Here is a 13,235-nt window from a genome sequence, read left to right as displayed (position 1 = left end):
AAAGAATTACTTTTTTGTGCATACCTCACATTCGTACTTTTGAATCATCATTTAGCCTCAAACAAGCCAGGATATTTCTAGCCTTCTACAAGTTAAGATTTGAAATTCAAGTGCAGAACTAGCACAAAAGCATTCTACATCATTAACTAAATTCAAGCATCTTGTTCAAGTACTACTTCTGGATTTCTGGTAAGGTAAAAATAGATGATTGTTTAGAAAGTGTAATTTCCAAAGGTACAGTTGATGCTGCTGCAAGAATACAAGTTCTGGAGGGCACAGATATGCATCAAATCCCACTAGAAAATTAGTCATTGTTTTTTCTCCATAAGTAYATCCTTCTGAATTGGCCTGTGACAYTGAATTGAGAGACCAGAGTTTCGAGTCTGCCATGAAACAGCAAGTACTGAATAAATTTTTTAGCACATTCTCAATAACTTCTCTCAATTGTGAGATTTCCTTGCAAGGTTTCTATTAATCTCCTTCTAATATTCTCATGCAAGATTTAGCAAGTAAACACTGAATAAATGTGCTTTGGAACTGTATGAATAATTTCCTAGAGTACTACAGAACACGAAGGCACAAAGTATTTTGTGAGAGTAGTTTTGCTTTCCCAAACAAATTAAACCTCTCTGAATTGATGACGTAAATAATTCAGTATTATTCCATTTACTAAATTAGGAACAAGTGAGGCAGAGTGTTCATGTTTAGGAGAACAGGGTGTTTTGCAACAGAGAGATGATCCCAGTTAGAAAGAATTCTCACAGAACACCTCCAATTCATGYATTGCGTTTGTCTGAATATGTTGTTCCTGTCAAAAGGAGCACTCAAAACTGAAAAAAAACCCCAAGGAAAAAATGTCTCATCTGTATTTTTCATTATTCATTGACYGGTATTTTTAAATGCAGTAACAATAAGTCAGACAGGGCCTCTCTAAGCCTTTCACTGCTTTGAAAGCCTCCTGCTTTCCTAAAATCATTTAACTGACACATCAGTTCCAGGARGCAGTTCATGAACAGAAGCTGCACAGCAGATACAACTGTGTGTGTGTTTGCGTGTCATAACCTTGCTCACAGGACCCTACTGAAGAGAACCTTCTAAAAAATTGAGGATCAGTAAAATCCTCCAAAGAAGGCTGTGTTTTCATCTGAAAAAATAGAGGATGCTGCGCAGTATAAAATGTCCACTGGTAGCCGTCATTAAGTGCTTGTAACCCAGGACGGCAGTGACAGGAAAAGGTAAATGTCAAAAAATAGAGTAGATGCAAGTCAACAATAAACAAGGACAGCACCCAAAAACACATTTGCTTTGATTTGACCATCTGGCTTTAACAACCTCACAGAACGGACAGGCTTGTATTGCCTAAGAAAAAAACAGAAAGAGCACAGGAACTCCAACATGAAGGAGAATTTTGCAGCAGGAATGTGATGGYTAGCAAAATCCCACCGTGCCTCCTGTGCCGCAATACCATCACGTGCTTGTCTTTGCTACCAGGTGTAGCTTGTGTGGGTGGGGGTGCCTTCAAACATAAATTACCAATAAACACGCATTGTATTCAGTGTCAGGGAATTAATTGAGCTTTCCGGAATGAAAGCCTTTTGGCACAAAAATGATAAACCAAGGTTGACCTACCTGAATGGGTCCCACTGACATCAGCAGGTTTTTCAGTTGGACATCAGTAGTTGATGAAGAAAGCCCTTCAACTGACACAATACAGGGCTGAGGTTTGCACTCCACCACTCGCAGGTTCTGTTTATTTGGCATCAAGCGTCCTCGGCCCATCTGGCCTGCTACTCCTCTGCCTCTGCCGTGCATAATGACCTGCCAACAACAAAAGTAACAGTATTTTGATTTACTTACCCAGTGACTCTGCTTGCTGCACTTGACAGAGGATATAAAAGTTGACTATTTACTTGAAGACTTGATTAAAGTACACATTTATTTAAAACAGCTTGTTGCTGTTCGCYGTTTTGAAAGGCCACTTATTAATATATTCATCCACTGCTTATACAAACCTCTTTTAGCAGGATAACAAGTTGTATATCAAGTTATATATACTGCATTCATCCTAGAAGCCTCGCACTGGCACARATTGATCAACCAAACAGGAGAAGATCTCAGACAAAACTATACAACCTAGTTTTCAACACTGATCTCATTAGCAGCAGGTGTCCAGCTCCCATATTTTGAGTCTGGACAAAAAAACCCAACAGGTGATCCCTCCCCTTTTTCTCTTCTTAGCGCCTAGTTAAAYTTAATACATTCACAAGATCAGCAAACTGCTTCAAGCACCTTCATTCTCTACTGTTATCAACTCTTGGTCTGTTATCAGAATGAAATTTTATTCACATATGGCTAAGTAATTTTAAACCAATTTTTTTTTAATTCCTCTCCCTGTACTCTGGAGCAGGAAATGTATGGATTTAATTCTTGCAAATTAAACATGAACAGTTAGAGAGAGGAAAAATAACAATGAAACAAAGTAACAAACATTAAACAGAGTTAACACTTAACACTGACTCAACACTCAACAACATTTCTTGATTCCTACTCAGAAAGCCTGTGATGAGTAATGACTTTTCACACCCTTCCAAATCAGCAATAAAACCTTATCCTTAAATGAAGCAGGAAAATTACGGCCAAAAGTTCAAACCAAGAACCAACTCACAATTGAAAATGCCAGCTACTTTCAAGGAGTGTGCCAGCTTGCAAAGGCAGAGAAGGCACATGCCGCTGCCACTTGACCCTTCCCTTCCTCCTACCAGTACATGATCAGTGCAAAAATCGAGTTATAAGACCACCAACTGTGATACCAACTTTGGGGATCCAGCAAAGAGCATCCTGAAACAGTTACTGTGTGCTCCTATGTAAGCAGGAAAYAGCCAAAATAAAAGCTTGAGCACAACTTCAAAAAACCACTTGGTTTTGAAGCCAGAAAGCACGCTGGATACCATCTCCTCCAGTAGCTCTCTCAGGACACATGCACTTCTCCAGGGAGTGCTGAGCTGGCCAGAACGTCAGCAGATGAAGCAACCTGCAGGCACTGCCAGTCTGTGCTCTAGTCTCTCTASATTAAAAGCTTTATATGCAATTATGCATCTCCTGGGTCATGCAGCCCTGCGCTAGCAATTGACAAACAGAATGCTGGTTATTAATAGAGCAACACAGCTAGACAGTGAAACTTCTAGCAGCAATATGCATCTAAAAATCACCTTTTTAGGYTGATGGATTCCCTGGATGTTTTTGACTCCTTGAGGAGCTGGTGAAAGGATCTGTGCCTGCTGCTGCTGTTGGTGCTGCTGCATTCCCTTTGTCAATGTGACCTTCCGCACTGGCTGCTGTTTCGGCTCCGGGGGTTGGTGAGGCCGCTGGGGTTGGCCCTCTGGGTGAAAAAAGCCAGCATCCTCTCCCCCCTGCTGAAATCAACAACACAACAGCGGCTCAGTGTCCAGGCACTGCACACCCTCACTCTGAGCAGACTCCTGACACATCCAGCTCACTCACAGAGTGTCCAGAGCTTTGCCTGCTAAAGCAAACTGGTGGCTGYGGCACGCACGTGCAAAGGCTCAGCCTGCAAATTGCACTTCAGCCTAAAWTAAATCCTTGCTATCTGAAAAACATTTACTTTGTTCAGGCTTTATTATAATTACAATGGTCAATCATGTCTTTTCACRTACAAAGCAATGAGATGTTTTCACTTCTCTTTCCAAATCTTCTTCATTCCAGGGTTACATGTGAATTATGGTGTGTGTTATTTTTTTATTACTTCCCTTTTTTTAAATATAAAGAGACATACATTGCAGAAGAAGGAGCTAAGAATTGTGGAGGCTGGAAAAATCAGGCAAATGCTCTGTTCATCTTTAAGCCTCCAACCTCCCTTTAGTTAAAAACTGGTATTTATTTTGAAGTGCATACTCATTCTGACAACTTCCATACCAGCGGCTTTTTAACAGTCCTCTTCCTCAGATACTGTCTATACCTGGAACAGKTCCTCAAGGTGTTTTTTTGTTTGTCTCATAAAGCTCTTATTATATAATTTATAATCATAAACACAGTGAAACCATCTCAATATTTCTCTCATTCGATGTAACTCTTTCCATTACATCTCCCAGTGCAATCAGGCACAGTAAAAGCATGAGCTGAAAGCACTGAGAGAGAAATTATTCCCTTCCACTGCCTCTACCCAAACAGTTCAGTTTTTACCACAAACAGGTGATTTTTGAATTTGTGTCTGGCTGTCCACATTATATAATTGAAAATTCCATGGGGCAAGAGGCAGCAGAATATGACAAAAGATCAGATTTGCATCTGTGAAGTGCATCATATTATTGCATTCTTGCAATATTATTGCTGTTTCAACAGCAGTACCTATACCTTGACTGGACTCCAGACCTCAAACACTAATGACCATTTTATCTGCAGGGAGAAGGTTTCWACTAAGTCCGTAACCAGCCTCAGGTAATCCTGCAAAAGCTCTCAACCAGAAGGCATGTCACCAGAAGGCATGTCGAAGGGGAAAAAGTAAAATATTATGAAAACACCTTTATTTTACACATGGTTTTCTTTTCCCCTTAAATACTCACAAGCCAAAACTCCTTTTCCTCCTGTAACACATCACAAACCAGAGGGTTTCAKGCTAACTGGCWCATTTCTTGTGGATAAGGAGATAAAATACAAGGGTGCAGAAGGAACAGATCTGTGGTCTAACACCAAGATTATCTTCATTAAGAATACAAATTAGTACCTCTCAGCATTAAAAAAGGAACACCTACTGAAGACTGGTTACTAAGCCTCTGCTAAGATTTGATATGAAATTGTCTGTGGTGTGTAGGCCAGTCTCATGTTTGCAAGTTCAGTAGTTCACAACTTACATACACCTCTAAATCAATGCCTCTGCATTATAAAATATATGCAACTTCTCAAGAGCTCAAATCCCATAAAAATTGYACTACACCTCAAAGCACGATTTGTCACAGGGAAAATCCAAAAGCTCATGGATGCATGGCTTTTGTCCACAGTGTCCAAAATGAGAAAGCAATAAAAATCTGTATCCGTCTTTTCCATGTCTAATCACAAACATGTTTTTTTCTCTGCTGAACTGAATGGCTCCAAGTCCTCATGGAACATTTTGTATATAAACCTTTGAGAGCAGCAATTAGTGAGAAATTATAAAGCTTTCCCTTCAGTTTCTCTTCAATTTGTATTCAAAAATATAAAACCCAGAGCACTCCTGAAAAAACCAAACATGTGCACAAAACCTTACCAGGTAACCAGCATTAAATCCTCTTCATTTTAGTATTAGTTCTGACATCAGCATCACCATAAGCCCTATGCCTTGATCAGATAATTTCTTTTATTCAACCCTACAGCAGCTGGAAGATGATTAAAATAAAATGAAAAAAAAAATCTAGGAAGAATTTAAATGCAGTAACTGGGAGTTAAAATCTAATCTCTGCTAAATGCCTGCTGTGAGAACCATAAATATTTGCTACCATTTCTTTCCAAACCAAAAAAACGATCCCAGCACATCGGAAGAGCATCAGAGAGCAAAGCCCTCAGGTACAAAACACATCAAACATGCTCACTACTGAAACTTCAAAAGCAAACAATCATTTCACATAAAAGTCTAGGATGGCCAACAACCASAAAATATTTAACTACCAAGCTCAATTATCACCAAATAGAACTGTATAAACTGAACACAGAACTGTAACAAAGGCATTAGCACACAACATTGGTTTGCACTGATGAAAAATCTGATGGAGTTTGTTCCCTGCTGGGCTCTCAAATACTTGACACCATTGGACTTCGTTGCTGCTATGATGCTTCTGCAAAGTCTGAAATGGTAGAAAGCTTTGAACTTTTTAAAGAATTGATACGTTTCAGAAATAAGAAAGCCTACACAAAATAATAAAGAAAGAGCATGGAACAAGCTTTGCTTGCTCCTGCAAAAAATAGGAAGGGAAAGGGAACTGGACCAACCCATTTCTTTACATTATTGCTCTGAACATTTAATGGTTTTGAGACCACTCGAAGAGGGGRAGCACAGACAAAACTGCAGCACTGCTTCTCAAGAGAGGTCTGTGAGACAGCAACGTGCTCAAGGACTCRCAGAGCTGAGAAGCCAGTTCCTGTTACAGGCAGCCTGGCTTCAACTGAACGCAAAACCTGGTGCTTTTCTTCAGAAAATAAAAAACAAGCATGACTATTAAGTGACASGTGCCAACAAGCAAAACAGCAGCCTCAGAAGACGCATTTTAGCAGCAATTCCTTTTTCACTTGTTAACGACATGACAGTGCAAGGACAAACACTGCCTGAGCCAAAAAGAACAACCTAGGTAATACCACATAGTAACAAATTACTCTCACCACCACCATCATCCTTTAAACTTCTATGCAAGACAACAAGTGGCTTTTCCAGGTATGACAATGAAGAACCAAGTTGAGCAAAACAACTAAAAGGAGCTTTATAAGATCTGGACTTAAAGTTACAAAACCTCAGAATGTTACTGGCATGTCACATGCTCATGGAGAMCACTGACATTTTGAAGGTAAAGACACACAATTGCAAAGACGACCATACCTCTGCTGACTCCTGAAGTTCCCCACGAGCTGTACAATAAACTGGCACCAAAACACACAGCAAATTACAGCTGAACAGGTAAGTCTACTGAAACTGTATTGCAGCAGTTACTCCAAATAACATCTAAATCACAGAAGCTAAATTGCTAACTTCTCTTCTACTTAAAATGTCTCAAGTCTAGCTCATCTCAAATCAACTTCTGCTTTTCCTAAAGACAATTTCTGTATTGGTAATTTTTCATCAGCTTACATCACTGTCCTCTCCATATTTAAAGGAACAGAGGAAGCAGCAACAGAGGGAGGTGTTAAAATTTTAAGCCTTCTCATGTCAAAATATGTTTTACCTGATTTCTTTCCTGTAGTATTTTACAATATACAGGGCTGCACTGAATTTTTCAGAGATACATCATGCATTCATCATCATGGCCTGTCTCATAATTTGATGTACAAATGCTGACTCTGGGTAGAATGCCTTAGTCTATCACAGAGACCTGGGATTGACATAAAACCTGATTTTGTACTTGTAATTTCCTTGGAAGTCCTCTGCAGAAAACTGGATTTCCATTCTTTACCTAAAAATCAATGAAGGAAGAATGTTTTTCTCTTATTGTCTACTCCTTAATTTCTATGTTATAAATCATTCCAACTTATGAACTCTGAATTTCCAAGTTTTACAAAAGGTCTGCATTCCTCAGATCTAGCCACAAAATAATTCTTTTAAATKAAACCTTTCCATTATTCAGATAAAGCTGGAGTAATGAAAATGCTTCTAAGTTGCAGGAGTTCTGTTCAGGGGAAAGTTTAAAAAATATCTTCCAAATTTCAATAACTAAAAGACTGCGAGCAGCGTCAAAACAAATTAATTTCAAATACTGTGTGTAAGTAAACAAACAAAACTCAAAAGACTGAGGTAAAAGGGTTTGATTTACATTGTGAATGTTTTTTAAACCTCTGCTCTGGAAGAGTCTGCAGTTTGACCTGAAACTAGACTAACAAAAAGAGCTGATGCCATTCAAWGCCTATGACTTTTAGAACCAATTCACTGATATCTATCAAGGGTGTTTTTCATCAGCCTCTCACTATACAGATCTATATATAGACAGCGTTGTATTTTGAGCAACATAGAAAGAATTCTGTCAAATATGAGATCACAAATTCTAAAAGCAGAATTTTATGAAGGACTGCTTGAATTTAGCAAGCTGGAGCTCTCTGTCATAATCATTATGACAGTTTTATGATGAAGATGAAGTTTATTTGCCACCAACATTAGCAGGACAAATTTATTTATAACAAATGCTTTAAAATGTACTGATAAAAATGCCTATTGATACTGTCAGAGCAGCTTGCAATTTGACAGATCAAATCTTATTTTCATTCTTAAACCCCATGAAGGAATGGTATCACCAACTTGCATTCTGTAGTGAGCAAATTGATTAATCCCCCTCTATAGAAATCTCAACTCTTGATTACACCTATCAGACGTTAAGCAGCATTATTCTAGAGTGACAACACTTGACAAATTCCCAAACCATTTTTCTCAGCCTTTGTGGCCCTGCTAGCTTGTATTAACCCTGATGAAAAATTAATTTTCCTTATCTTCTGCTAAACCCCAAAATCCAAATCCGCCAAACTGGCAACTCTTTCTGTAAAGGTATTATGAAAACCTCTAAAAGATTAATTGCATGTCTTCAGGTGACATTAAATTAATTTCTGTACTCGTGACAGACATTTGATACTCCGTACTGAGAGAACAGATAACATTGTCAGGATACACAGAAGGACAGTRGTGCAGTGTCCCAGGGCAGCCTCTTATGAATTCCCCTTTCGATAAGGCCATACTTCACTGTCATTGGCACTGTTAGTGATCTTGCAGCCCACAGACCTCACTGCACAGGTTTCTATTAACTACCACAATGCTGTGTCTATCCATGTAATCTTTGTAAAGCTAATTCAAAATCATCCAATAGCAAAGGGAAGTGCATGCCGGATAAGGCACTTAGAGGGAATAAACTGGCTGATTTGTGTAAAAATAACAGAGAGAAGCAAAACGTTGTCATCTTTTCCAAGATGCATTACAACTCATATTCTCTGTAGCACGATGAAGACTTAAATCTTGAATCTGAAATGAAATCTCAGTCCAAAACTGTACTGTAATTGATTTCTTGCAAGAAAGGAGAAATCCCTCATCTGTTACCAGTTTAAGTCAGTATTTCTAGAAATTAGTACTTTTACAGTATCACAGTAGTTGGGGAAGGGAAATGTCCTTTAGGGTATTAAATTAATCTTTACTTTCAGGACAAGAGAAATGACTATTCATCAGTTATATAGGTTTTCATAGGTAAACTTGTATTTTACTAACACTGCAACTGATCATAGTAAAAAAGACAGATATCTACAGAGACAACTGTGATCCTATGTAACAAAGAAATGTAAACCAAAAATCACGTAGAACAACACTGACTTTCATCTAATACATTCAAGTATTTTTTCACTACAATTATCAGAAACATATATTAAAGGCAAACTCCTAATAATGAGCTATTTCTCTTTGACTGGTGCTCCAAATGCTTTAGCATTTYGATACAGCTGGCTGACAGACTGGGGACCTGGGAATAGGAAGCCTAATCACTTGCCAAATATCCCACAACCGAGTGACATGACCAAGCACTGTTTCTGAACAGTTGACGATCTGTTTTCAATCTGTCAAATGCCAATGAGAAACACCTGGAGACCATTTTTTTTCAGGCCCTTTAAGATCTTTAAAAGGTGCTTTTTTTTTTTTTTAAATTCAAGAATAGAAGTAGTTAAGAAAACTAATCTCCCACCAGGCTAGAAAATACCACTCTATCAATAGACAACTCATCATTAACGACTGGTTTAAGACATACTAATGGTCTAGTTTTGACCCAAGGTACACAAAAATGCCACACGAGACTACAAAAGTGATGGAAGAACAAAAGCGTTCTCAGTTCATACCAGAAAACAAGGCACTTCTGATGCCGGCCAGTGATTTAGGGGTTATTTTTTCTCCAGCCTAAAATTTTTTGTACGAGGCAAACCTAACTCAAACAAGAACATCCAGACCAAGCAATAAATAACTAAAATGCAGAAACACTTCCCATGATAAAGACACYGCCTCACAGCTTCAGTGAGCCATGATGTGATGAGTATCTTCTGTGCCTAATGGTGTATGAAAAGTCAGAACAGCAAGAAGAAAATATATTGTAGAAAAAGAAGCTAATTCCATTTAATCCCATGTACTAACACAGTTMTTAACTGAAGTATCTCCTCATTTGCCTGAAAGGAGAACTAAGGCATGGAGGACTGGCCAAAGAGAGTCCCAGCCACACCCATGCTGCATGAAGTTTCACTGGGAGTGACAAAAGTACAGCTTGAATCACATTCGATCGGTGTTGAATTATGACAGAGCTTTTAGTACAACCACTCACCAGCTCATTATGAAAAAAATAAAAAAAAAATACAGCAAAATCAAGGTTCTGGAATGGACATGTCTTATAACCTCAGAAGTACCTTCATTTTTACATGTCATTCGCAAAATACATAATGTCAATAGACAATGTTTTGAGCCAAGTTTCCTGGTTCACTTTTCAGTTGCCAAGTTTTTCTGGACAGGGAATTTTAGCAAAGACTGGACATGCAGAGAATCACCAAGAGAAAAAGCTCCTGTTGGAAAATATCAGTGATTCAAAAGTTGTGATGGCCCAAAGCTCCTGGAGGAGCACTTCCCAGCTGGACATCAGCTATGGCACAGAAAGCCAGTACTGGTTTTTAGATGCCTGTACAACTAGAACTTCCTTTTTGTGCTGTCTGGTCCTTCTATGTTCATGCTCCTTGAAGCTTAAAACTACTGGCAAGTCAAAACCCTCTTGTGGCCTGCCCTAAGCTCCTGCTAAGTCTTGATAAAGACAAGCCCCATTCCCTCCCACCCCAAACATTCATGACCCAAGAGCCAAACCTCTGGATTAAAGGTCCATTCCAAGTGGTCCAACCTTTTAGCAGAGGGATGTGACTTCTCAAAATATTAAACTGCACAAATCTGCAAGCTTGCCTCCCAATTTAAAAGACTGCATTTTCATATGAAAACTCACTCTTTCTCTTTGTGAAGCCCTTTAGTGGTGTCATAGATGTCTTTATCAGGAAACTGGGCTCCAAGATACTTTGTAACATCAACATCATATATATACACACACACACATTATATATATATATATATATATATATGAAATCTGCACTGTAACATTTACAATAGAGGAAAAACTTCCTTGGAGACTTAAAAACAGTGACAAGCAACAAATGCTCTGCTTTCTGGGTGTCCAGGAGCAAGTCTCAACATACAGTTCAAAACTCTCCTGAGGAAAAGGAGAAACCTGTYCTGCAGTCTACAATAGACAATACTTATTGCACTTTAGATTCAAGTTATCCACAGCAAAGTTAAATTCARTTCAGGTGAAACTCTCTTCCCCCTTTCAAGGAATTTTATTAGAAGTCCATAAAATGAATTGTCGGGTGTCTGGTTTGGTTGTCACCTTAAGTCTCTCTTGCTGAGTGTGTCCACATGTTCCCTTWTATTTCCTTTCCCCAGTAGCCAAATATGGCCCAAAGAGTACAGCCCAGCCCACCTCCTGACCCCCAAGCCATGAAATAATTTGTTTCTAGAGGGACCAGCCTCACTGGAAGTCTGAGAGAACAGGGTTCATTACTTATTTTCAAATGATCTATGAAAATATTCCGCCCTTTTCATAACCAGATTACCAATCCCCTGCCATGGGCAGGAACACCTTCCACTAGAACAGGTTGCTCCAAGCCCCATCCAATCTGGCCTTGGACACTTCCAGGGATGGGGTATCCCCAGCTTCTCTGGGCACCCTGTACCAGTGCCTCATCACACTCACAAGAAAGTATTTCTTCCTAATATCTAAACCTGTCCTCTTTCATTTTAAGGCCATTCCCCCTCGTCCTATCACTCCATGCACTTGTAAAAAGTCCCTATTCCAGCTCTCTTGTAGCCCCTTTAGGTATTGAAAGGTGCTATAAGGTCTCCTTGAAAGCTTTCTTTCTCCAGCCCTGACTTTCTCGAACTGTATTGAGAGGGGAGGTGCTCCAGTCCCCTTATCAACCTTGTGGCCTTCTCTGGACATGTTTCAACAGCTTCTTACAATAAAAAAATAATGTCCATTTGTGAAATATTTCCAGGGTGAAATCTTGCAGGTTGCGGCAGGCAGAGTCCTTCTTCAACAGCACTTACATTAGTGATGCTTCTAAAGTCTTGCCCATTTTGCCATGGCACCGGAGCATTCAGATATCATGGCTTCTGCAGCTCCCTCAACCCACTTCTAGGTGGGCAYTACCCATCAATTATCCTCCTTCAGACAGTGGATACAAATAAACACTAATGCCATTCTCCTGTTTCTTAAAAAGTTATAGCATGAATAGGGCAAGAGTTCCTTTGTCATGGTTTGGGGAAAGGGCTCCCTCATGAACTTGTCACACAAATGCCACAATTCTCAGTGTTTGACACATTTAGATGAAAGGCGCTACAGAGCTTTSAAGTCAAATATTTTTAATTAAACATGAACATATACATGCAAGGAGAAATAAATACAAACATTAAGCAAAGTTGGTTGATAAGGTTACATTATCAAACAAGAATCATCTCAATCAGTATCTTTTTTCCATATTTAGAACTCCACATTCATCTCACACTTCTCAGTTACTTGAAATATGCACGAAGTTCTCCATATTCCATTTCCCTTTTGGTTTTGCAATCCAAGGACATCTTTGTGATGGACTTTTCAAACAGAAGAACTTGCCAGCTCTTTTTTCAAGTTTTCATATGAAGCATTTGAAGTTTTCAGGAATTAGGATCACTAATAAGATAGTGTTCGTAATGCAACAGGGAACACCAAGATTTTGATGTATTTATATCTATATATGTATTTATGGAAAAAACCTCATTGTGCAGACTTCCACAGACACAAAGAATGGTATGTTCTTGGTGCAGCATAAGAACCAGCATTTTCAGGCCTTTGGGAYAGACACACATCTCTCTGAGCATGGCAGGACATTTTCTGGCTAGAGAGAAATCATCCAACAACAACATAAGACGACAATGATACACAGATTTTAAGATACTGAATTTCCCACAGAACATCCAACTAAATGGAAAACATGCTCAGCACATATTTTATAGGATCTTAAAACATCTAAGGTTATAGCTGGTACAAACCTGTTCTTCCAGGACTGAAACAACTCTGAATATATTGACCTAAGGAATTCAACTGTATTTGGCACTAAAATTAGTAACAGACAGATTGATCACAGAGAGCCCAAAGAGCACCACAAACAGCCAAGGTGTTAGAAAACATGACTGATCAAGAGAGAATGAAAGATATCAGAGCTGAGAAACAGTTAGGAGATCTTTAAAAAGAGAGACAGGCACAAAGAGAGAGAGAGAAATTCYTCCCCATCTCTCTCCAAGTATAATACAAATAGTCAGAAATTCAAATTACAGCAAGAAAATGTGATTTGGTAACAAAGAAGTCTCCTAAATGTACACATTTGATACTGGAATAGATGGCCTAGAAAATCTGCAATAATGAAACCACAGAAAAAGTTTGGACAGATCTGTCAGGAAT

General features: G+C 38.9%; 1 protein-coding gene across 5 annotated transcripts in view; it reads right to left on the bottom strand.

The window, feature by feature from the left end:
• RBM33 (RNA binding motif protein 33) overlaps positions 1-13,235 on the bottom strand; it is a 98,115-nt gene that overhangs the window by 13,136 nt on the left and 71,744 nt on the right. For 2 of the 5 annotated variants that reach the window (XM_057371068.1, XM_057371070.1), the window contains exons 16-17: positions 3,210-3,413; positions 1,630-1,818 (exon numbers count right to left, since the gene is read on the bottom strand). In XM_057371068.1, coding sequence (XP_057227051.1) covers positions 1,630-1,818; positions 3,210-3,413 — 393 coding nt within the window. Of the gene's footprint in view, positions 1-1,629; positions 1,819-3,209; positions 3,414-11,223; positions 12,673-13,235 lie in introns of those variants that run through there. The other 3 variants (XM_057371069.1, XM_057371071.1, XM_057371072.1) reach the window with 3 other exon arrangements.

Source organism: Malurus melanocephalus, unplaced genomic scaffold (genome assembly GCF_030028575.1).
Source record: "Malurus melanocephalus ecotype Western Australia unplaced genomic scaffold, MMel_1.1 scaffold_140, whole genome shotgun sequence".
Taxonomy (NCBI): Eukaryota; Metazoa; Chordata; class Aves; order Passeriformes; family Maluridae; genus Malurus; species Malurus melanocephalus.
Note: the sequence above shows the minus strand (reverse complement) of the source record. Positions and strands in the feature narration are given on the sequence as shown.